The sequence below is a fragment of the Trachemys scripta genome, chromosome 11, assembly GCF_013100865.1.
Source record: "Trachemys scripta elegans isolate TJP31775 chromosome 11, CAS_Tse_1.0, whole genome shotgun sequence".
Classification (NCBI taxonomy): domain Eukaryota; kingdom Metazoa; phylum Chordata; order Testudines; family Emydidae; genus Trachemys; species Trachemys scripta.
The window spans coordinates 73,985,781-74,008,009 of NC_048308.1; the positions used below are offsets into that span (position 1 = coordinate 73,985,781).

At 48.9% G+C, this 22,229-nt stretch overlaps 1 protein-coding gene across 2 annotated transcripts in view; it reads left to right on the top strand.

Moving 5' to 3' along the window:
- The window catches only part of C11H21orf58 (chromosome 11 C21orf58 homolog), a 29,636-nt gene extending 19,503 nt beyond the window's left edge, over nucleotides 1-10,133 (top strand). Inside the window, exons 5-9 of one of the 2 annotated variants that reach the window (XM_034785039.1) lie at nucleotides 1,417-1,531; nucleotides 4,855-4,994; nucleotides 7,800-8,038; nucleotides 8,725-8,792; nucleotides 9,659-10,133. In XM_034785039.1, the coding sequence (XP_034640930.1) occupies nucleotides 1,417-1,531; nucleotides 4,855-4,994; nucleotides 7,800-8,038; nucleotides 8,725-8,770 (540 nt within the window). In that variant the 3' untranslated portion in view covers nucleotides 8,771-8,792; nucleotides 9,659-10,133. The remainder of the gene's footprint in view (nucleotides 1-1,416; nucleotides 1,532-4,854; nucleotides 4,995-7,799; nucleotides 8,039-8,724; nucleotides 8,793-9,658) is intronic. The other variant, XM_034785037.1, reaches the window with a different exon arrangement.
- The last annotated feature ends 12,096 nt before the right edge of the window (nucleotides 10,134-22,229 follow it).

Here is a 22,229-nt window from a genome sequence, read left to right on the forward strand (position 1 = left end):
CTGCACATCTTGAAGGGGCTATTCAAATTAAGTGCCTCATCAACATATACTGAACTCACAATGGACCATGGGAGACTCCTATCTACACTTCATGGACTTTCCTGCTATGACTAAGTGAAATCATGCATTGACGTGTGACTTGCCCATGTCACTCCAAACTCCAGCTTTTTCCTGTGATTGTCCACTAACTGTGCTGAGAGCTTTGTTTGGAACAAGGGGTTTCCCTCCACATGGTAGAAGCTATAAAAAGCACTGGAAACATCTCCATTTTGCCTCTTTCCTGCTCAAGCCTCTGGACAATGGACTTACACTAATGGGAGCATTCTAACCAAGGGACTGAGGATCTTCTAATGATTTGGAAGGAACCACAGACTTGACTTAAGCCAGCAGTTTATTCCATCACTGCTACAAGCCTGAACCAATAACTTGCAATCATTGTATGTATTTGATTCCTTTAACTAATTTTAACTCTCTTCTTTCTTTCTTCTGCTATGTCTACACTACTGCAGTAAGTCGACCTATGCTACACAACTCCAGCTATGTGAATAAAGTAGCTGGAGTCGACGTACCACAGATCTAGTTACCCACGGGGTCTACACCATGGGGGGTCAATGGAAGAAAATCTCCCGTTGACTTACCTTACTCTTCTCGTCGGGGGTAGAGTACAGGGATCGACTGGAAAGCAATCTGCAGTCGATTTGGTGGGTCTTTACTAGACTTGCTAACTCGACCACCGGTGAATTGATCTCAGAGCGTCGATCCCTGCTGTAGTGTAGACCTGCCCATAAATAAACCTTTAGAGATTAGATACTAAAGGATTGGCAACGGCATGATTATTGGGTAAGATCTGAGTTATATATTGACCTGGGTGTGTGGCTGATCCTTTGGGATCAGAACCACCTTTCATTTGATGAAATTGGTTGTAAAGAACCACTCGTCTTAAAGTCTAGTGTTTTTGGTGGTGATACAAGGACTGGAATGCCTAAGGAAACTGCTTTTATGACTTCTTGTTAGCCAGTGTGGTGCAACAGAAGTTCACTTTTATTGCTGGTTTGGTATATCTTATGGGAGAATAGCCACCAGTTTTGTGGGGGGTGTCTGCCCTATTTCTCAGCAGTTTGTCCTGAATTTGGTATTCTCAGTTGTGACCCATGAAGGCTCAGTTACAACCTCACATGACCCATCTTGCATAAAACGTATCTTAGTTATGCCATATTCTTATCATAAGCATATCTCTAGGAAGAATATGGGGCATAGAGTCACACCCTTATCTTTGAGCTGGACACCTGCAGGTGTAACGTGTGGCTCAGCTGTGAAGCATGCAGGGCATCAGAAAATGAAACGCAGTAGCCCAGAGAGCCCAGCATTGCAGGCAGATGGCAATCCTGATTCCTCTTATTTTCCTTTTGTTCCTAGATGCCTCAGCAACCTGCAACCATCATCCAACAGTTACCTCAGCAGCCACCTCTCATCACACAGATCCCGCCTCCACAGCCCCTCCCGCTCCCCCGTTCTGGAAGCATTAAGGAAGGTAAGCCACCCTAACATGCTGGGTCATTCAGTGCTCCGAGCTCAGAGGGAGCTCAGGAAAGCAGGAGAAAGTATCACTGTGGTGACATGAGACAGCACTCAAGTGACCTTGTGACCTAGCACAACCAGGCTGTCAATGGAATTACTGGTCTTGCCAATCAAATATCTGGGCCCTCTGACGTGGGAACTTAGAATAACTTTAGCACTGCTGGGCACTTTATCTTGCAACAGACAGAGGCACTGTACATTTGGTAAAAACCAGGTTAAGCTGTGGAGAGGGTTTGGGGAAAGTAGAACATACTGGTTAAATATTAACAAGGGCATTTGTAGCTCAAACTTTTACAAACAACTAATAACGCTACAATGAGCAAACAGGGATTTTGTACCCACTGTCCATTCTCCTTCGTACAATATCAGCGTTTATTTTAAAACGTGTAGGAACCGCCTGTCATTGGAAACAAGGGGCGGCAGCTGCACGTGCTACCCTGCATGCACATAAACAAACTGGTTTTGTGTTTCTAAATGGAAGTGGGCAAGGTCCAAGAATAGCATATGGAGCTAATATCTGGGCTTCTTTCCCCAACTCAGATTTTTGCGTGAGGTTTCCTGGTACTGCAGGGAAATGAAAAAATCAGAGAGCAACTCCACAGTCTGTTGCTTGGGGATTTAATAAAGTCTCTGGTTTATTTGAATCAATTTATTTTCTAAAACAAAATGGACCACATTTATGTCTGACTACCCTGAAGTTGAATGCAGCGTTCTTGTAACCATTTAGATCCCAGGATATTAGAGAGACAAGGTAGGTGAGATAATAGCTTTTATTGGACCAACTTCTGCTGGTGAGAGAGACAAGCTTTTGAGCCACACAGAGCTCTGTTGGTCCAATAAAAGCTATTACCTCACCCATCTTGTCTCTCTAATTCCCTGAAGATGATGCATTTACCCCAGGAATGAATTTGGCTCAATATGTCCAGTTAAATGAAAAACCTGGTTACTTTAATTGTTTTTGTGTTGTGGTTGAATTGATTCTGGTGCCAAGATACCAGGGTGATTGGTTCAAGGTGGATATATACTTTAGATGCATTTTTAAATCCACATGGAAAGAAATTTCAGGGTGACAGTTTAATGTCTCGTAAAGCTGGAGAAGATGTTTAAACAAACATTTAAAGAAATGTTTTCCTTTCCCTTGTTTTTCCCCTCAAATTTCGGGTCATGTTTTCTGGTGATAGAAGCCCTGGGTGATTAACAGTTTGTCCCTCAGCAGCTCAGCGGCTGTCCCTGTGTGATCTCGCGGTGAAGGGATGATGCTCACTTTGAGGCCTCCCAATCATTTTCATGGCAGCAAACGAAGGTCCCAGACACAGGCCTGTACCGCAGCTGTGTGCTGCACAGTGGTTTGGGCTCCAGGGAGTAGGTGCAGACCATCTTTCACTTTCAGTTTGTGTGGGTTCTCACTAGAGCGCCGGGAAACCTGCAAAATTCCCCACTGCCTCAGCTCATGTTTGTGCGACGTCCGGGACCCAGCCGTGCTGGCTGGGCTCTCGTACGTTCCTGCAGACTGCCCACAATGAGCTTTTTGTGAAACATTTTCTCTACCTGGCTTCCCACAGAATTGGACAGGCTGCAGCTGGCGGGACAAGGCTGGTTTCTTGGGATAGATCATTCAATGGAAAGCATGTAGTATCCTCCTGTGCCCTGGTTGGCTGTGGTTGTGCTCTGTGGCCAGGGGAGCTAGCCCAGCCCAGCCCAGCCCAGCCCAGCCCAGCAGAAGCTGTTGTCAGGGGGTTTCTCAGGCTGACCTCTCTGATTCATCTGGAAAAACAAAGAAGAGAGCACACTGTCCCAGTCCCCATGGCTGCGTCAGTCTTGTACCTCCCTGTAGGGGTCCGGCCAGGGCTTGTCCCCCTCCGGGGCGGCGGGGAACCAGGCCGCGTCGTCACTACTTAGGTCACTTGAGTAGGGGAATTAGCCTGGCTTTGCGGCAAACAGTCAGCAGCTCAGGAGGGGCTGAGCAAACAGTTTAAAAATATTAGCAAGCCCCGGCCCTGGATCAGGGCGAGGCAACAAACAGTCAGGAGCTCAGGCCCTCAGGCAGGGGCTGAGCAGACAAGTAAGTTCAGGAGGCCCAGGTCCTGGCTCCGAAGGGCCTGGGAGAGGGGGAGATGGCCACCTGCGAGGTGGGTGGCAGGGGGGACGCAGGCCCACCCACTCCACTGCGTCCCAGCCCGGGGCACTAGCCCGCTGCTGTGTCAGTGGGGATCCTGACCGCAACACACTGACATGGGCTCTGGGTGTGCTGCAGCCAGACTAGGGTTGGCTGCCCCCGGGCTACTTCCACACACACCCTGCGTCTGGATGGAGTATTCCAAGGAATAGAGCACCAGAGGCTCCTCCGGGTACCCGGCGAGCGGCAGGCTTGGCAGCTCCTCTGGGTAACTTGCCACAGGCAGGTTTACCAATTTCTCCGGGGCCTGGTCGGTATCTGGCCAGTCCTCGGGTCGGCTGCAAACTGCAGGAGTCTCCCCACCGGGAGCTAGGCCACAGGTGTCTGTCTTCTCTGGCCTTTAGTGAGCTCTGGGGTTGGGCTTTTGTACTTCCTGTCCTGCGCCCTGACCTCTGGGGGGCAGGTGCAAGCTCCACTGGCTCTGCCCACTTTGGCGCCCGAAGGGGCTCGTCCCCCTCCGGGGTGGTGGGGAGCCAGGCCGCCTCGCTACACTCCCGCAGTTACCCTGCGTGTTGGGAATACTCTCATGGTCCAAATGGGCAGGAATCCAGTGACACTGAATTGAGAATGTGGGTCGGTGACGTGTTTCAGCCACAGGCACACCAGGTGTTTGAACGGGAACCTCGTGGGACTTTCTGGCCTGTAAAGCCGTAGGAACTGGTTTCTACGCAAACACTTGTGATGAGCCTCTTTGGACCTGCGTGTGCAGAGCTTTGGTCAGCTAGGGTCTGCCCTTTCTGAATTCGCCGCTGTCTGAGAGTCTGGACAAGCCCAAAGCAGCGAGCCTTGCCTTAGTTTGGGTCACAAACACGTAGCGAGGGCTTCTTCGCAGAGACAGGGAAAAACGAAGCTGGGCTGAGAGTCTGAACGCTCTCATCCAGCCCATAAAGGGCAGTCACTGGCCAAGGAAATAGCAGTGTCTACTAACATTCTCCTCCTCCAAGTGCGAAAGGCCCTTTCAAGATCCCCTTTCAGCTGCCTTCCCTAAGTCAGAGCTGTCTGGGCGCTCTGCTAAGGATCTGACCCACTGAGACGCCCCTTTCCCTCTGTCTCTCACTGGCAATGCTGTTCCTTTCCCTTTGGGATTTTTCTGTTCCCAGACATGGTGGAGATGATGTTGATGCAGAACGCTCAGATGCACCAGATCATTATGCAGAACATGATGCTGAAAGCTCTGCCACCGATGGCGTTCTCACAGCCTGGTGGGACTGGGCCTCCCTTGCTGCAGCACACCCAGCAGGTAATGACATTCACTCCTTCAAAGAGCTCCCCGAGCAAGCAGTTGCTGGGGCAGGAGACGGGGAGCCGATCTCCACGTGTCGGTGCAGGGCCTGGAGGTTGGGGAGCGCGTTTTGAATATTTGGGCCTGAATGCAGCTTCAGAACCCGTTGCCCATGGAAGCACGTTGTAGGGCACTGCACACTCTGGCCAATCTATGGGATGAGCTCAGGCTGGATGGTGTCTTCTGGAGCTGAACCTGCCCCCCTTCCCCCCGCATGTCTCCTGGTTCTGCCTGGGGTGACGGAGGAGTTCAGCTGCTGCGCCACCCCTGGATAGGGCGTACAGGGTATGCTCCCCCCTCCACGGCAGGCCAGCTCTGCTCTGCCACGACCTCGCCTCCTCTCTGCCCAGCACTGGGCTCGTCCAGGCCTGGGGCCAGACTGTGTTTGGCAATGTGCAGGTTCCCGCTGCACTCCTGCAGGCTGGGTACACTCCAGCCCTAAGAGCATAGCTGAATTGCACATGAGAAAACAGTCAGTCATCCAGGGAAGAGCCCACTTCCCAGATGCCCACATGCTGCCTGGTGACTGAGAACCTGGGATTCTGCCGCAGGCTGGGGCAGACACTTGCATGTCAATTCATGGGAATATTTCCATGGGCCTTCCATTTCCTGAAAGCTTATTTTGCTGGAACCCGTAACTGGTAACGTCTGGCGTGGCGCTTTGCGATGGGCTGGAACGGAAGCACTGATGTGGTGGTGGTGCCTAGAGACCGCAGTCAGGATCAGGGCCCTGTGTGCTCGGGGCTGGGCACACCCACACGTGTAGAGACATTTTCCAAAAGCACCAAAGGGCCATATTTATAAAGATTTGTCTAACGCCCACTGAAATCCACAGGAGTCAGGTGCCTTCATACCTTTAAACTCTGGCCCTAAGTGACTTAGGAGCCTCCGTCTCATTGAAAGTCAATGGCAGTTAGGCTCCTAGGCTCATCTGAAAATCCCACTAGGTGCCACTCTGCATCTTTAGGCACCTAAATCCGTTTACAAATCTGGCTCTAAGTGCCTAAGGCCCAGATTATTAAAGGTATCAAGGCACTAAACTCCCATTGACCTCAATGGTGGAGTTAGGTACCTAAATCCTTTAGGTGAAATGCACCTGAAATGTGAAATGTGACACAGGAACCTAAGCCACTGAGGTGCATTTGAAAATGTTACCCCAGCCCCTGCTCGGAGGGGTTTCCAATCTAAGCAGTTAATTTGGGAGTTCCACTGGACGCCTCACGCTGTGCTGAGAGATGCCCTGGGCTTCCCTCCCCATTTCACACCTGCACGCATGCCAGGGCCCTTTCTTTTCTCTCTGCGCACAGACCAGAAAGCGCTCTGGCTCCCGACCTCACTCAGGCGTGATGCTCTCTGGCCCCCTTGTGTTAAGACCATCACCAGCACACATCTGAGCTTGTAACACTCCCCCGGCTGGTAACACCTTCGCTGGGTGCTATTTCCAGCTCTAACGGATGGCTTACACAGCCCAACCCCCTCGCGTTCACAGGGCTCTGTCTGCTAGGAAACACAACACCCTTCGGCTGCGGTGGGTGGGGGGCGGAGCTGGCATTTGCTGCACCTGTTCAGCCCACTTCTCTACATCAGACGTACTCCAGTGTTTAAGAGCAGCTGTCGGCTCTCCTGTTTCAGGACAAGCCCTGCAGCAGCCACTGCCAACTGGCAGAGTATCGCACTAGGGGAAGCATGAATCTTCTCCGCTGTGCCTGCTCTCAGCCAGGTTTGTTATGGGGTGGCATTTGCACCACACCCCAGAGCAGCGCGCAGTGTGACAAGGGCTGGGGAGGGCGGGAATGCCTGTGCTCATAGGGGGACACGCGAGGAAAATCAGGGTGCTCATAGACACTGCAGCACTGTCTTAAAGGGGGAGTAGTGCACTACGAGTGTCCCAGCACTGCCAGAGAGATCCCATCCGGCTGCCCCCCCACCTGCCCCGCACACACTCTGTCTGCCCTTCTTTGTACTCTCCTCACTCCAATTTTGGTGGCTTTAACATCCCGGGTGAATATTCTCGTCTGCATTGAATGGAAAGGCAGAGCCTTGTTTAATGCGGTGCCTGATGCTGCTTGTCCCTAGCCTGGGGGGGAGGGGGGGGGGGTGCAGGAGGGGAGAGCAAAGACACTGATCACAGGCTAAAGGAAATGAGAAGAGTAAAAGGTCAGGAGCCTGCACCTAAGAGCCAAGAAACAAGCAGAGCTGCCCTCTTGTTCTTTACATCCCCTGGCAAGGCCAGTCGCTTTGCCCCGGCCGTTCCCGAGGTGGGGGAGTGGGAGTGGAGCCAGAGCGTGCGGTATGTCTGCACTGCAGTTAGACACCCGCGGCTGGCCCATGGCAGCTGACTCGACTCACGGGGCTGTTTAATTGGGTTTAGATGTTCGAGTTCGGGCTGGAGCAGAAGCTCTGGAACCCCCCAAGGGGAGGTCCCAGACCTGGACTCCAGCCTGAGCCCGAACGTCTACAGTGCAGTTAAAAAGCCCCGTAGCCCAAGCCCCTTAACCCAGGTCAGCTGGCATGGGCCAGCCGCCAGTGTCTAATTGCAGGATAGACAGACCCTGGCTGTCTGGGTGGGACCCAGTCACCCATGCCATGCTGCAGTTGTTATCGCACTGTCGTCAGTGTAGCTGGGCCATGGGCCCAGGACAAGGGAATGCTCTTTATGAAGAGTGCTCCAAGCTGGCACTCCGTTGGTGAGTAACAGACCATTGTGCTCACCTGCCATATGGGTACAAATTTAACAAATTTCCCTTTTTCCCTTAAATTGAGGATCCCCAGTTTGCTGCTCCAGTTGTTGTGAAAGCAGAAAAACCAAGGCCATCCACAGTGCATCATCACCACCATTACCCTTCCCCAGGAGCGCAGGCCATTCCTTCTCAGCTGCCCCCAGTTGGCTACTCCATGTGGCCCCCTGTGATGCCATCCAGCCTCATGGGACAGACTGGAGGATTCCCATCCGCTGTGCATCACATGTCTGGCCCAACTAGCACCTTCCCTGCAATGCACACGTAAGTCAATAAGCTGCCACGCCAGGAGCTGTTCTAGTCCCTTTCCTCCTGCTGCCTTGGGGTGGCTAAGCGGGCTCACAGGAGGCCAGAGCAGCAGATGCCCTGAGGTCCGACTTACCGTTGGTTTCTGACTACCCCACAGGGCCAGCCCAGCCTATTTTCTTTAATATGCTTTGCTTTGCTTTGCAAACTGAGTTTAAGTGACAGCAAGCGTTCTGTGGTGCTGGGAGAGACTCTGCGATCGGAGCTGGCCTTGCTGAGTAACTGACCCTCACTGACTGCTGGTCAAATGGGAGATCACACAAGAGCTACAAATACGACAGTGGAAACAGCGTTTGGGATACTATCCCTTGGGGACACCAGCTGGAAGATCCCAATTGCTCCAGTTGGCAACTGCTTTTCGGAATGAGTAGCAGGGATGTTGTTCTGTGGCTCCTGGGTCTCCATGAGAGCTCAACGGAGCCCTTTAAAACCCGAAAATGCCCAGCATCCACTGTAATCAAACTCGGGTTATCATTGCCCTCAGGCGTGACGTCCCTAAAACACCAGAGAAACAGTGTAAGGTTTAGGAACAAGACTAGGCCCTACGACAAATATTTATTGACCAGGAAGAAGAATTTATTCCTGGAATAAAGCTGAGCCCTTGGTATGCATCCAAGTTTCTAACTGGTTTTTCTTTTTCCAAGTGTAGTACCCGATGGACTCCTCCACAGCCTGCCCCCGGGTTTGTAGACTCCTCAAGCCTCTAGCAAAGGTAACCAATCATCTCAGCTCTTTCTTTCACAGTGCACCTCTGCCCTGTGCGCTCCCTGCTGTCCCAGAGCTTCTCCTGACTGGATATTGCCAATTGCAGCACAGTCTGCTGGGGCTGGCTTTTGGGTTTTTGCAGTCGTCCAGTGACGTCTCAACCTGGCCATTATTGGCCAGCCAGCTCCTTGGGAGTGTCGCGGTCTGAGCAGCCCTTGAGGAGGAATCTGAAGACACAGACATGTCATGGCAATGGACGACTCCATGGAGGGAATTTGGCCCCGTAGCTGAGGGGTTTGTCGCATGGCACTGTTGTTGCTTTCATTTGAATCACGCGTTTGTTTCGGTGCCATTTCTCTGACGTTACAGCCTGGAAATGCTTTGTAAACAAAGTTCCAGATGCAGAGGCTGCACCCTGAAACATAGTGAGGACAGGGATGGACGGGGTCTGTTTGCATTGGCATTCATCCCGCTGTGCTCACGGTGGGATCTGAGCTCGGGACCATAGCTCAGGAGAGGGTCAGCTAAACAGATCATAGCATGTTGAACACTCCTAACCCTGTTGCTTGATAGACAGCGTGCTGCAGGCTAGAAGAACTATTCTCTGAGAGCTAAACACTGAGCAGTGCTGGGCACCTGTAAGTCTCACCGAAGTCAATGTGAGTTGCTGGTGTTCCACCCCTCCTCAGTGCATCCAGCCTGGTAAGATTTGGGCCACATCATTTAAAAAGGATTTTCCCCTTTGTCTCTAAAGTTCCTCTCTAGCCAAGGGTCCCGTGCCCCTATGCACTTGACACCATCCTTTTATAGTTACACCAAGCATATGCTATGGGCTAGCATCATATACTTGACAGCCATTTCTTTCTGTTGCAGGTGGCTAGTGAGTGGACATGGACTGTATGCGTCACCCATGCACGTGGAGCATAGCATCACTGGAGACGACTTTCTTTAGAGAGTTCCTAAAAGATTCTGGCTGACAGGAATCTGCTTTATAAATAGTCACGTGCCATTAGTGAAGCTGAAAACCAAGGGAGAGGTAGCAGAACTGTGTAATAAACTGTGGAAATACAAAAAGACATATTGTTACCGCTTCTGGATCTGGGCAGTTAGCCAAAACTTTGGGGCCCTGTCAGGACCCTTATGAAAGACTCCCTAAGCTTATTTCTACCAGCTTAGTAAAAACTCCCCAAGGCACAAATTCTGCCTTGTACCGTGGATTTGGTAACGCTGCCACCACCAAGTGATTAGACAAAACTCAGGGAAAGGACCACTGGGAGTTCCTACTCCCCTCTAATATCCCCCCAAGCCCTACACCCCCTGTCCTAGGGAGGCTTGAGAATAAACAAGATGAGCATAGACCAACCTTGGGGTTTTTTAGGACACTAAAAAAAACAATCAGATTCTTTAAAAAACAGAACTTTATTAGAAAGAAAAAAGGTAAAAGAAGCACCTCTGTAAAATTAGAATGGAAGATAATCTCACAGGGCAATCAGATTCAAAACACAGAGGATTTCCCTCTGGGCAAAACTTTAAAGTTACAAGAAGAAAACCAGGAATACACCTCCCTCTCAGCACCGAGAAAATCACAAGCCAAAATAAAAGTAAGCTAACGCATTCCCTTGCTAGTACTTGTCTTCGGCAAGAACCCGGAACAGACAGACAAACAAAGCCTTCCTCCCCCAGATTTGAAAGTATCTTATCCCCTTATTGGTCCTTTTGGTCAGGTGCCAGCTAGGTTACCTGAGCTTCTTAACCCTTTACAGGGAAAAGGATTTTGTGCCTCTGGCCAGGAGGGATTTTATATTTATATTCCTGTATACAGGAAGGTTGTTACCCTTCCCTTTATATTTATGACAGGCCCTGAGGCTGTTTCCATTAGAAGGAGAAATTGATGATAGACAGCTATTTCTTTGATGCAGTCCTGATTATTTAGGAAGAATGTAAACAAAGTTCTATTTCCTTGAACACAAGAGGATGCAAACAACAGGCGACAGTTTCTTTGCTCACAATTCCAAGCTTCTATTAGCCAGCACTTGACCCCAAAGCTCTTAGGGCTTGTCTATACTGCAATCAGGAGCTGTGATTGCAGCAGGTGTAGACAACCAAACTTGCTTTGATGCTGCTGGCGTGAATAATAGCAATGCAGCCACAGCAGAGAGGAGATGGCAGCCACTCAGGTGTGCACCCGGGGTCCTGGCCGGGCAGGGCTAGCCCATGCAGCTGGCCAGGCTGCCATGGCTTCACTGCTATTGTTACTCAAGCCCTGGCTACATGTGCTGCAATCACACTCCCAATTGCAGCGTAGACACGCCCTTAGCTTTTCCTCAGGGTGATGCTACCAGTGCCTCGGTGGCTGTGTCTGGCACTTCCTTGCTGCCTTCTCTGTCTCCTTTTGTGGTGTTTCTCCTTCTTCTCTTTCTGTGTCCCCTGTCCCTCCCCCAGATCTACCGGAACAGTACCCAGGGAACGTACCTCTGCCCACTTATTTCAAATTCCTGAGTGGCCTCACATGTGCCTCTGTTCTGACTGCAACGTGGCCACAACTGTTCAAAAATCAAAACCAAACTCTCACAAAAAGCCCTTTCTTTTCCCCATGCTACAGGGAATTTCTCCCCCGATCCCATAGGCCTGAAGTGCAGGGTGAGTCTGGGCCACCAATGGGGTTTAGGTCCAATATGGAATTTTTAGTGCACAGTAGCAAGGTTCAGACAGCCAGTTAGCGCACAGCAGGCTAATACATGGTAGATTTACACCCCAGCTTGCCACTTACTAAGTCTGTATAAACAAGCCCCTCCTTTCCCAGGTGATTCACACTAGACTACAGACAGTGGCCATGCCTGGTGGGGGAAGGAGAGTGCAGATGTGGATCAGGAGTCACAAAGGAAGCAGTATTTACCTTGTTCTTTAACATAAATGCACACAACTGTGTATCATTCAGTAACAGGCATTTATTAACAATGCAATACGCACCTTATTTCAGGGCTCCAGAATTCCCTTTTTCCTCAGCATAGCTGTGTCCACCAACAGGTCTCAAATCTTTACATTTCTCTTCTAAATGACAGGTTTGCTGCAGTCTCCTGCTCAAAGTCACTTCCTTGAAGCTCTAATTTTCCTCAGGAGGGCTATGTGCATTGATTCCTTGTACCTGGTATTACCAAGTGTTTTTTCTTGGATAATATTACGGAAGTTGCTTAAGTTGAGCATGCATTTCCTCCCATTTGTCTCATTATTCCACAAACTTCTACCCGTACACTCAAGTTCAAGTTCTGGTAAATTCTTTTCTGAGAGTTCAAGAGGCTTCTCCTGGAACCTGCAGGAATTTCATATTCTTCAGTTGTATTTTGTGAATTATCAAGGTTTTGTCCTTGTCCATCAATTCTCATACGGCAACCTGCAATTCTGAGTCCATCCTGTCTCTCTCTCTTTCCACTGTCTTCTTTGAGACATTTGAAGAGACTCAGTTTGAGATTTTCGTTGAGTTATCTCCTCTTCACTGTCTTCTGTGCTCTGATTTGTGTCCAGTGCAGAATGATAGAGCCTTCCTTTTATTTATATTTATTTATTATCCTTACTTTCCTCCTTATTTTCTATTATTTTTCCATGAGAAGTAGCTTTTCATACTTTTTTGCAGGTGTTCCAGTTCCTTTTCTTCTGTTTTTTCTGTAATTTGCCCAAGATGGTTTCAGAGAGCTTCTTCCACCTAGGCCAGGAGTATCCATATGGGTGGGCATTTCTGAAGTGTAGAAAATAAATTGTCTTGTCCTGTTTTTATCCTGGAGCCATCTGAAGGAGACTGGTCTGAGGTTAACTGATTCAGCTTTCCAGCACTGGAGTTGACACATTCTACTAGTGTTACAATGAAATTAAAATGGAACGTCACAGCAAGGTACCTAGAGAACTGTTTTTTCCCTGAGACAAGTGTCTACAATTTATGACTGAGTGAGATGACAAAGTCCTCCAGGAAGGTAATCTGTGAAATTCAAGTCCTTCCAGAGCTGTTACAAACAGGAGGGAAGCTACAGTGGGGGGCAATCTGCAAATGGGGTGTTTAGTCCATCTTACCCAGAACTGCCTTCAATAGTTGGGAAGCTAAATTTGGCATAGTTAAAAGGACCTACATCATTTGGGAAGAAAAAGACTTAGTAGGAAGGGCCACATTTCCCAATGCATTTTAGGCCTGCAGTAAAGGTCACTTAAACTCTGGCACCTATTTTTGAAAATGTAATTCCTCATGAAAAATGAACTGTACTATAATCCATAGAGTCATGCGGAGTCTACCCAGGGGATTTTCAGTAACGGATATAACGCCACTTAGATTGCTTGGGTAATCTTTACCGCCCCTCATCTTTTTACTGACTTCTCTATATTTTCTAACTAACGCTACAAGCATTCTGAACTGACTTTATTCCTGTCTATCTGCTAACATAGAAGGAGGTAGAAAGAGTAGGGCCAACCACAGGTTTACCACGGGAATCAAAGCAGGTTTCCAGATTATTCAAAACATGCACAACCACGCTAAGACTTTTACTGTATCTTCCACCTATGTTGATTGTGAATTTCTGGACCTCAGTTCTTCTGTAGACACACCTCTGATAGTTTTAAACAATGCCACAAATCAGCATGTTTGGATGTTTGGCCTATATGGCCATCCACAGTGTCTTCTTCATTTCACCAAACAGAATAAATATTCCACAAATTAGTCTCAATAACTGACATAGTGACCGAGCGTGGTACGCTTCCTAGGACTAATTAACTCAACGGCTTTATCACTGTATTAACAAGTCTCTCTAGATTTGTGTTTCTCAAAACATTTCTGTCTACAGGACTTTCTACAGAAGATAACATGGACACAATATTTATTAATGGTTGATAGAAGGAACAAACGCTAGTAGCAATAATAGGGCTCAGATGTTCCTAGATGTGCTTGCTGATCAATTCCTTTATCAAGTGGTAGCTGAGCCGACAAGGGGGGAGGCCATTTTAGATTTGATTCTGGTAAGTAGTGAGGACCTTGTTGAGGAAGTGGTAGTGGGGGACAACTTGGGCTCCAGTGATCATGAGCTAATTCGGTTTAAACTAAATGGAAGGAGTACCAGAATTAAGTCAAAGACTAGGGTTTATAATTTTAAAAAGGCTAATTTTAACAAATTAAGGGGACTGGTAAGGGAAGTGGATTGGGCAAACGTATTAAGGGATCTAAAGGCAGAAGAAGCCTGGGATTACTTTAAGTTAAAGATGCATGAGCTGTCAGAGGCCTGTATCCCCAAAAAGGGAAAAAGATTACTAAGCAAGAGATTTAGACCGAGCTGGATGAGCGACCGACTGAAAGGGGCGATTAGGAAAAAACAGAAAGCGTACAAAGAGTGGAAGAGGGGAGGGATCAGTAAGGAAACTTACCTTAGTGAAGTCAGAGAATGTAGAGATAGAGTGAGAAAGGCCAAAGGCCGTGTAGAGTTGGACTTAGCAAGGGGAATTAAAAGCAATAGTAAGAGGTTTTACAGCCATATAAATAGGAAGAAAGCAAAGAAAGAAGAAGTGGGACCGCTGAAGACTATAGCCGGAGAGGAGATTAAAGATAATCTAGGCATGGCGCAATATCTCAATGAATATTTTGCATCGGTGTTTAATGAGGCCAATGAAGGTATTAGGGATACTAGCACCGTTACAGAGGGGCATACAGGATGGGGGATTACCGCATCCGAGGTAGAAACAAAACTAGAACGCCTTAATGAGACTAAGTCAGGTGGACCGGACGATCTTCATCCGAGAATATTGAAGGAATTGGCGCGGGAAATAGCAGGCCCATTAGCAATTATATTTAATGAATCTGTAAACTCGGGGGTGGTCCCGTTAGACTGGAGAATAGCCAATGTGGTTCCTATTTTCAAGAAAGGGAAAAAAAGTGACCCGGGTAACTATAGGCCTGTTAGTTTAACATCAGTAGTGTGCAAGGTGCTGGAGAAGATTCTGAAAGAGAAACTAGTTGAGGACCTTGAGGTTAATGGCAAATGCGATAAATTACAGCATGGTTTTACGAAGGGCAGATCGTGCCAAATGAATCTGATCTCCTTCTTTGAGAAAGTAACGGACTTATTAGATAAGGGAAATGCGGTGGACCTAATATACCTGGATTTCAGTAAAGCGTTTGATACAGTACCCCATGAGGAATTATTGGTTAAATTGGAAAACATGGGGATCGATATGAAAATCCAGAGGTGGATAAGGAATTGGTTAATGGGGAGAATGCAGCAGGTCGTATTAAAGGGTGAATTGTCGGGTTGGAGGGAGGTTACTAGTGGAGTGCCTCAAGGTTCGGTTTTGGGACCCATTTTATTTAATCTATTTATAACTGACCTCGGGACCAATTGCAAGAGCGGGCTGATAAAGTTTGCGGATGATACGAAGGTGGGAGGAGTTGCAAACTCGAAGGAGGATAGGGATATTCTGCAGGGAGACTTGAATGAGCTTGTGAATTGGAGTGTCAGAAATAGGATGAAATTTAATAGTGAAAAGTGTAAGGTGATGCACTTGGGGATGAATAATAACAATTTTAGTTACAAGATGGGGACGCATTGGTTAGAAGTAACAGCAGAGGAGAAGGACCTAGGGGTCCTTGTGGATCGCAGGATGACTATGAGTCGACAATGTGACGTGGCAGTGAAAAAAGCCAATGCGGTCTTGGGATGTATTAGGCGAGGTATATCGAGTAGGGATAGGGAGGTCCTGCTTCCGTTATATAAGGCGCTGGTGAGACCTCATTTGGAGTACTGTGTGCAGTTCTGGTCTCCCATGTTTAAAAAAGATGAACTCAAACTGGAACGGGTGCAGAGAAGGGCGACTAAGATGATCAGAGGAATGGAAAACCTGTCGTATGAAAAGAGATTAGAGGAGCTTGGGTTGTTTAGTCTGACAAAGCGAAGGCTGAGGGGGGATATGTTTGCTATCTTCAAATATATCAGAGGGGTTAATACAAGGGAGGGAGAGGAATTATTCCAGCTTAGTACTAATGTGGACACGAGAACGAATGGATATAAACTGGCCGGGGGGAGGTTCAGGCTTGAAATTAGACGAAGGTTTCTGACCGTCAGAGGGGTGAAATATTGGAACGGCCTTCCGAGGGAAACGGTGGGGGCGACGGACCTGTCTGGTTTTAAGATTAAGTTGGATAAGTTTATGGAGGGAATGGTTTAATGGTAAAACATAGTAGCCAAGGAAAACCAAGCAATGGTACATGAATAGCATAATGGCCAAGAAGGGTCAGGCTGGAGACTCTTGCCTATATGCTCGGGGTATGACTGATCGCCATATTTGGGGTCGGGAAGGAATTTTCCTCCAGGGTAGATTGGCTAAGCCCCTGGAGGTTTTTCGCCTTCCTCCGCAGCATGGGGCAGGGATCACTAGCAGGAGGGTCTCAGCCGATTGAAGTCACTAAAACACAGGATTGTGGACTTCAACGGCAGAGTCCAGGGAAGGGTCTTGCGGCCTGCAGCATGCAGGGGGTCAGACCAGGTGATCATAATGGTCCCTTCTGACCTTAAAGTCTATGAGTCTATGAGTCTATGAGAGGTGGAAAACAAATGTGTTGATGGAAATTGCCTCGGTGTGTTCAGAGATTACACATCACGGATATGAAAAGAAGCTGTGAACACCACAGCAAAGATGATCATAGCTGGTTCTATTAAGTTCTGCAGGATCACTGTCATCATAAAAAGTCCTAACAGAGAGCCCAGACTTTCCCTAGAATAAAGCAATAGAATCTATCCAACCACTTAGGGTGATCTGCCTACAACAAATATTGGCACTTGGGCTATTAGGACTATATTGAATGAACTGAATGATGTCCCTGTGATCCTTCTCAGTGCATCATTCAGAAGTCTGTGCTCTGGATATTGGAGGCCAATCTTCCCCAACTGTTGTCTTATAGCTAGCTACTCTCCCCTGCTAGAACCGTGGACTAACATTCATCTTAGCCGGGGTTTGAATCACTGCATTTATATGCAGTAATCTTCATCCAAAGTCAAGCTCTGCATACATATAGTCCACATCTTTTATTACACAATTTAAAACAAAGAAAATAGGTCTTATTTTTAAGTCTGACTTACCATTATTTGGAGTTACTGTTCTGACTAGACATTCTCCACTGAGAAGGATGTCAGTAATGGAACCTGTTTGAAAACAGAAAACCCAGAGATGCAACAGACATATTGCATGACCTTTATACAGATTGTGAAGGCGATTGGCTGTGAGACATATCTGCACTCGGGTCATCCGGGCTATATTGGCTGGGTCCCTGTCACTCTTCCATGTGCATCTCACTGAAAACTGCTCTGGCTCCTGGAAGAGGCCCTTTGCCCGACAGAGGAGTACAGCTCTTGGGGTATCCTTACATACGTGTTCCTAGGCTACAACCGTTGGCTTCCCCTGAAGAAGTATCATTCATGAGCGTAATAGTATTTTTAATAACTGCACTCTCAAAAGGTAGTCTGCAACCAGACTTCACAGGGATACGGTCAGTTCATCACACAGTCCAAATAAAGAGAATTGAACTGCACCTACACATATTGTGACGGGTTGGGTCACAGAAACCCCCTTGGGAGCTGCCACCTAATGTGCCAAGACTACTTCTATTCCTGCTTTCCCTGCCAGCTCAGGACTCCAGCACCCTGTCTTGCTGAGCCAGACACTCCCGTCTGCTCCAACACAGACCCAGGGTCTGAATCACTTGTCCCCGAGCTGCAGGTTTACCTGAAAACAGCTCACAGAAGTGTGCTTGTCTTTAGCACTCAGATGCCCAACTCCCAATGGGGTCTAAACCCAAATAAATCCGTTTTACCCTATATAAAGCTTATGCAGGGTAAATTCATAAATTGTTCGCCCTCTATAACACTGATAGAGAGATATGCACAGTTGTTTGCTCCTCCAGGTATTAATACATACTCTGGGTTAATTAATATGGAAAAAGTGATTTTATAAAATACAGAAAATAGGATTTAAGTGGTTCAAAGTAGTAACAGACAGAACAAAGTAAGTCACCAAGCAAAATAAAATAAAATGCGCAAATCTATGTCTAATCAAACTGAATACAGATAATCTCACCCTCAGAGATGCTTCAGCAAGTTTTTTCTCAGACTGGACACCTTCCAGGCCTGGGCACAATTCTTTCTACTGGTACAGTTCTTGTTCCAGCTTAGGTGGTAGCTAGGGGATTTTTCATGATGGCTCCTCTCCTCTCTTTGTTCTCTTTCACCCCTTTATATATCTTTTGCATAAGGCGGGAACCCTTTGTCCCTCTGGGTTTCCACCCCACCCCCCATGGAAAAGCACCAGATTAAAGATGGATTCCAGTTCAGGTGACATGATCACATGTCACTGCAAGAATTTCATTACCCACTTGCCAGCACACACATATACAGGAAGACTCACAGGTAAACACAGCCAACTGCAGACAATGGTCCTGGTTAATGGGAGTCATCAAGATTCCAAACCACCATTAATGGCCCACACTTTGCATAATTGCAATAGGCCCTCAGAGTTATATTTCATATTTCTAGTTTCAGATACAAGAGTGGTACATTTATACAAATAGGATGATCACACTCAATAGATTATAAGCTTTGTAATAATACCTTACAAGAGACCTTTTGCTTGAACCATATTCCAGTTACATTATATTCACTTATTATCATGTTTTTATAAAACCATATAGACTGCACAATCTCACACATATAATCACAGAATTCCAAATCTCTTCATACACTATCAAAAATGCATTTAATCATTTAATCAAAAACAGTTCTGATTTACTGTTATTTGGAGACACTCTTCTGACATCACACAGAAGCGGAGGATACGTGGTGAGGAGACGGCATCCCTTTGAAAATGGAAAGTCTAAAGAAGCACTGAACGTATTGTATGACTGTTGTGAAGAATGTGTGGGTCATAGGCGCTGGCTTTTGTTTTTCCTAGTGAGTGCTTGACCCGGGCTCTGCCCCGAGGCCCCACCCCACTCCATCACCCCCAGCAGTCCCCCTTAACTTGCTCCTCTCAGTCCCCTCTCCTAAGCACCTCCCGCCAGCCACCGAACAGCTGATTGGCTTTCTTATGTTCATGTTCAGCTTCATCAGCGAAAGTAGATGTGGAGGCACCAGAATTTCTTTTCTTCAAATATTTGTCCATTTTTGAGTCTTCAATTCAAAATTCACCACTGCACCTTAATGGTTGATAAGAAACCATGGCTACTACGTGATCCCACACGATCAGCAAGGTCATCTGAGCGTAGTGTGATGTAACGTCTGTCTCACGCAGGTACACCCACAGAGCAACAGCACAAAATGTAATTTGGTTCTGACACTAATTAAAATAAATCAGATTTTTTTTTCCTCACAAGTGATTTTTCCAGAATTCTGCAGCACACCCGTTCATGCCCAGTGGCACAGCAGAGTGCCGCGGCACACCGGATGGGAAACACTGCACTAGGCTGCAATTCAACAGTCGTTTGATCTTAATCTAAATGCTATTCTGGTTACAGGGGCCATGATTCTGACATGGCTGTGATGGGGCGTCTCCCCACACTGGCCCATAAGGGGTTAATAGAGCCCTAGGGAGGCTGCGCAGGAGGCAGCCAATTAGAGAAGGGCTGCAAGGAGCAGCCAATCAGGGCCGGGGTGACCCATATAAGAAGGGCTGCAGAACAGAGCAGCTGCAGTTGCTCCCTGGAGCTCAAGGAGGGAGGACTAGCTGCCTTGCAGGAGGAAGAAAGCCAGCATCTTGTACAGAGCAGGGCTGGGCAGGATCCAGGGAATGAGAGTGAGCTCCTGGCTGACTGCTGGAATGCTGAGGCCCTGAGACAAGGGCAGAGAAGGTGCTGGGGCTGCAGGGAAGTGGCCCAGGGAAGTAGACTGAGGGGTTGGAGGGGATGCAGCACAGGGCTGCCATCTACAGGGTTTCTGGGCCGGGACCTGGAGTAGTGGGCGGGCCCGGGTCCCCCCCACCAAACCTTCACTTGCCACTGAGGAAGTGGCTGGACAGAGGACTGCCATTCCTCCAGAAGGGGGGAGCATAGAGTATGGCTCAGCTGGAGGGTTGTGTCATGAAGAGGACGCCGCCGTCCTAGGAACGATGTGGGTCCCTGGAGCAGAAGTGGGTGCACTGGCTAGCAGAGCTGATCCCCTGGGACATCCAGCAGGGGGCACCGCAGTGGTGAGTCGCATCCTGTCACAATGACCTTAAACTTCTGTACAGCCAGATTAGAAAACAGATTTACCTGATTTGGGTAAATATAACTTAAGCTCAGTATTTAACTCCTGTATGTCGTTAACCAAAGCATATTGTGGCAAGAAGTTCCACAAATTAGCTCAATTTTTTTTTATTTTTCCGGCATGCAAAATTGCTGTTTCGTCAGTACAATTCATTGTATTCCAAAGCATGCTAAATATTGCACACACAGGAGGAGGGTCCGAGCTGGGGCCAAGGGGTTCACAGTGTGGGAGGGGGCTCCAGGCTAGGGCAGTGGGTTGGGGTGTGGGAGGAGGTATGGGATGCAGGCTCTGGGGTGGGGCTGCAGATGAGGGTTTTGGGGTGCAGGAGGGGGCTCCAGGCTAGGGGATGGGACCACGGGGTACAGCGCGTGGAAGGGGGATCTGGGCTGGGGCAGGAGGTTGAGGTGCAGGGGGGGGTGACGACTCTGGATGGGGATGCGGGCTCTGGGGTGGGGCTGGGGATGAGGGATTGGGGTGCAAGAGGGGGCTCCAGGCTGGGGGTGATGAGGGGTTCGGCGTGTGGGAGGAGGCTCCAGGCTGGGGGTTGTGAGGGGTTTGGAGTGTGGGAGGAGGCTCCAGGCTGGGGCAGGGGTTGGGGTGTGGGTGAGGGCTCCAGCTGGGGGCGCAGGCTCTGGGGTGGGACCAGGGAGGAGGGGTTTGTGGTGCAGGAGGAGGCTCCATGCTGTGGCCAAGGGGTTCAGAATGTGGAAGGGGACTCAGGCCTGGGGCAGGGAGTTCGGTGGTGGGGGAGTGAGGGCTCTGGGCTGAGGGTGTGGGCTCTGGGGTGGGGCTGAGGAGGTTTGGGTGCAGGAGGGGGTTCCGACCTGGGGAAAGGGGTTGGGGCATGGGAACAGGTTTGGGGTGTGGGCTCTGAGCAGCACTGACCTCAGGTGGCTCCTGGGAAGCGACGGCATGTCCCTCAGGCTCTTAGGCAGAGAGGCGGCCAAGGGGCTCTGCGCGCTGCCCCTGCCTGTAGGCGCCACCCCTGCAGCTCCCATTGGCTGCGGTTCCTGACCAATGGGAGCTGTAGACCTGGTGATCAGGATGGCGCCTGCGGGCGGTAGCATCGCACAGAGCCCCTCTAGCCGCCCCTCTGCCTAGGAGCCAGAGGGACATGCTAGCCTCTTCCTGGGAGCTGCGCAGAGCCAGGCATGGAGCCTGCCAGCCCCACTGAGGCCAACTGGACTTTTAGCGGCCCAGTCAGCTGTGCTGACCAAAGCCACCCGGGTCCCTTTTCAATCAGGCATTCCAGTTGAAAACCGGATGCCTGGCAACCCTACCCAGAGGCCCCTTGCTGGAGGCCTCTCAGCTCTGCATCACCCCACCCCAGAATAGAGTAGTGGAGAAGTTTTCCAGGCAGACTAGAGTGGCTTCAGAGATGCAACCAATCAGGGGCTGCTGGAGCAACCAATCAGGGGCCAGAAGGGCCATATAAAAGGCAAGCAGCAGAACAGAGTTCAGTTCTTGCCTAGAGCTTGAAGAGGGAGGACCAGGAGCCTGGCTGGTTGGAAGGCAGGGCCTCTGGGAAGAAGCTTTAGAGCTATTGCCCCATATCAGGGCCGGGAAAAGAATCTGAGACTGTATACCCTTGCTGACGTCATTAGGCCGAGTGAACCAAAGTTCTTCCATGTTTAAACTCTGTCCTTCCATGTTTAACTCTAATCGACCTCAAAAGCCAAGGACAGGAATTGGAATGTGTAAACAGACAGTTAGCAATTACGACCTTGCTCATACCAGGTATCAAGCGATAATGATGAGGTTTGCATGTTTCTAGCTGGAGAAGGGGTAATAAACTAAGGGTAAACAGGACCAAATAACTGTTTAGAGGAGTGTTACTAACAAGCTAGATTTATAGCCCTAGAATGATTTAACGGCTTAAATGTATAAACATGCCATCGGTAGGGAGGGGAGGGGGAGTAGAGGGGGGGTGGTAGAGAGGGGGAGGGGGGGCTTAGTTGTAAAATGTATAAGAAGAGAGAAACTGTGTTTTTGCTGGTGTGCTTGATTTGAGACTTGCCTATCTCCTTGCATCACTTTGAGATCTCAAATAAACTTTCATTGTTTCTCCACCCCGGTATGTTTATTGGCGTGAAGCACACCGGGCAACAAACCCCGCTGTTGCTGTCCTCGGGCCTCTGTGCCGGCAACACCCTGGAAGGGGGGGACAGTGAATATGGCTCAGCCGG